At 34.5% G+C, this 2,820-nt stretch overlaps 1 protein-coding gene across 1 annotated transcript; it reads right to left on the bottom strand.

The window, feature by feature from the left end:
* Window positions 1-620: 620 nt before the first annotated feature.
* Window positions 621-1,688, bottom strand: LOC119665078. Its single transcript, XM_038074399.1, has one exon. It carries the CDS (start codon window positions 1,686-1,688, stop codon window positions 621-623), a length of 1,068 nt encoding a protein of 355 aa, XP_037930327.1.
* Window positions 1,689-2,820: the final 1,132 nt, after the last annotated feature.

The following is a 2,820-nucleotide window of genomic DNA, read 5'->3' as shown; positions in this document are numbered from 1 at the left end:
AATAATGTAAAAGAACTTAGCCAGAATTTAGTCATAAAAATATATAGTGAATTTATATTTTTTTTGAATGTTAAGAATAAGAATATTATTAAAATAATTTGTATTATTAAATAACCAAACATTGTAAAATAGATAATTATATTCTTAGAATTAATTAAGTTAAGCAAGTGTCAAATTAGCGAATATTATGTAAATACATATTTTACATTCTTAGACTTAAATTAAATTGTAATATTGCAAATATTAGTAAAATAATAAAGAACAAAACATACAAAATAGTTTAATAAACAAAATATAAACATATTTAAATATACATACAAATTAAAGAAAACGAACATAATATAAAATGCATATATGTATATACATATGTTTTTATATCTATAGATAATTTATTATTTTAATTTATATATTTACATTTTAAATCTTCTTAATAATATAGATAATGCTTGCCGAGAGATAGAGAGCGTACCACTGTTGCGTACGCCTTAAGTGCAATTTTCAAACGAGATCTTCAAGCTAAAATTGCGTTTGTAGTTGAAAGTCTCGTGCGCCACATCACTCCCTCTCCAGTGACTGAGCGAAGCAATGTCACGATATAATTAGTGATCCTATGCCACTGATTAAACATTCTCCGCAAATCGAACTGGCAACCGAATTCGCCTGCCGCTAGACGATGTTTGAGTTTTCTTTGTATGTTGCTTCTGGTTATTTTCGTCTGCTTTTCGATGAGTACAAGCATGTCGTGCTATCTGATGTTGATTTGTTTCTTGCTCGTCATCACAGAGATAGGCAGCTTTGACCCGATCTATACTTACACGTACTGATTTGTCTTTCCGTAGAATGGTCATCAGCTTATCGTCGCGATCGGTTACCTTAAATGGTCCATCGTAAGGTGCTTTGAGAGGTAGTCGAATAGTGTCATCGCGCAGATAAACATGAGTACATTTGTTAAGATCTGGTTGTACAAATGTTTTTGATATGGAGTGGTTTGCCGTAGGTACTGGTCTTAGTTGCTCGATTACGTCTCGTAGTGATTGTACGAATTCCGAGTTGGACATGTCTTTACTGGGACTTTCGATAAATTCACCTGGTAATCTAAGTGTCGTGCCATAAACCATTTCTGCAGGAGTCGCCTTGATGTCGTTTTTGTGTTTTGTGCCAATTAATCTCGTGGGTTCATTGAATAATTTTGACTCGAATTGTCGACCTTGGTCGGTTATTATTTCAGATGGCACGCCGTAATGTGCGATCCAACCCTCCAGTAATGTTGCCGCCACTGTGCTTGCATTAATATCAGCCATAGGGATAGCAACTGGCCATCTGGTAAAACGATCAATGCCCGTTAAACAGTAGCTGAATCCATTTGACATTGGTAATGGCCCTATGATATCGATATGTAGTGAAGAAAATCGTTGCTCTGGTAGCTTGAAACTACCAAGTATTGTTTGATTATATCTGGATACCTTGGTACGTTGGCATGGATGACAAGATTTTACCATCTTCGTTATGTCTTTTTTCATGCCTGGCCAAACGAAACGCTCACATATTTGTTTGATTGATGATTTACTTAATCGATGCCCCAGATTGTGTATCGCCCGGAAAACTTGCTGTCGATGTCTTTGAGGAACCCAGGGACGCGCTCGTTTAGTTGACACATCGCATGCAATTGGATTCATAGAGTTTGGCATGCTGATCCACTTGAGTTCCAACGATGTCTGATTTTTGGTTAACAGGTTTTTTAATTCAGCGTCGTCTTTCTGGCTCTCAGCTAACTTGTTGAAATCAATCTGTTGGCAGCCATTTATTTCTTTAATACATGAAAGTAAATCTGTTACGTTGTTATTTTTTCCGGCGATGTGTTGTATGTCTGTCGTGAACTGTCCAGATGCCTTAACTGCCTTGGAGATGCCTTTTCAGGTTTCTGTTGAAACACAAATATGATAGGCTTGTGATCCGTCAAAACTGTGCATTTTCTACCTTCGATCATGTGCACAAAGTGTTTAATGGCTTGGTAGATGACAAGCAATTCTCTATCGTATGTGCTGTATCGTTTTTGAGTGTCGGTTAGACGCTTTGAATAAAAACCGAGAGGTTCGATCTGTCCATTTCGTATGTGGTGTAGTTCTGCACCTACTGCTGAGTTGCTTGCATCGACGTGGAGCACCAGTTTACCGTCTGTGGTTGAATGTGCTAATGTACTTGCATCTGCGAGTGCTTTTTTGTAAGTTACAAAAGTCAATTTTGCATCTTCTGTCCATTCTTTTATTGCGGTTTTGTTTTTAATTTTAATAGTTTATTGTTTTTTTATTATTAAGTTATTTTATTACTTATTATTTATTGTAAAGGTTTTAAAAAACAACATATCTAGGTAAAAAATTGTACCATATATAAATGGTGACTTATAATTTATAAATTCAGTTATTAATATCATATTGCAATTTAAATATTAAAAGTGTTTTAATTTAGCCAATTGTGAAATAAGTGAGGATAATGATAACAAGTGCCTTGATGATGTGCTTTCTTCTTCTTTGATAAAGCTCGATGAAAATAACTTTAGGGTGTCTAGTAACTGTGTAATAGAAGCCTACTCTGATCTAGAGTGCAATGACATCGCAAATTGCATTACATCAGATGCATTTTCCAATTCAAAGAACATAAATATTGATTTATTGTCTTTAAGATACACAATAGGGTACGTAGTTAAAAAAATACTTTCAAAACTAAATAGTGAAGCTTGCAATATAAATTTAAAAAAAAGGGATGAAATTTTGACTGCTCCAAGTGAGCTTTTCATCTACTATAAAAATTATAATTCTCTTT

This window comes from Teleopsis dalmanni, unplaced genomic scaffold (assembly GCF_002237135.1).
Source record: "Teleopsis dalmanni isolate 2A unplaced genomic scaffold, ASM223713v2 unscaffolded_contig_3448, whole genome shotgun sequence".
Classification (NCBI taxonomy): domain Eukaryota; kingdom Metazoa; phylum Arthropoda; class Insecta; order Diptera; family Diopsidae; genus Teleopsis; species Teleopsis dalmanni.
The sequence above is the reverse complement of the archived record's forward strand: the minus strand, read 5'-3'. Positions and strand labels throughout refer to the sequence as shown.

Bases quoted from the DNA above. Each gene is read 5' to 3' on its own strand.
- LOC119665078 (XM_038074399.1), bottom strand. From the start codon at position 1,688: ATGCCAAACTCTATGAATCCAATTGCATGCGATGTGTCAACTAAACGA.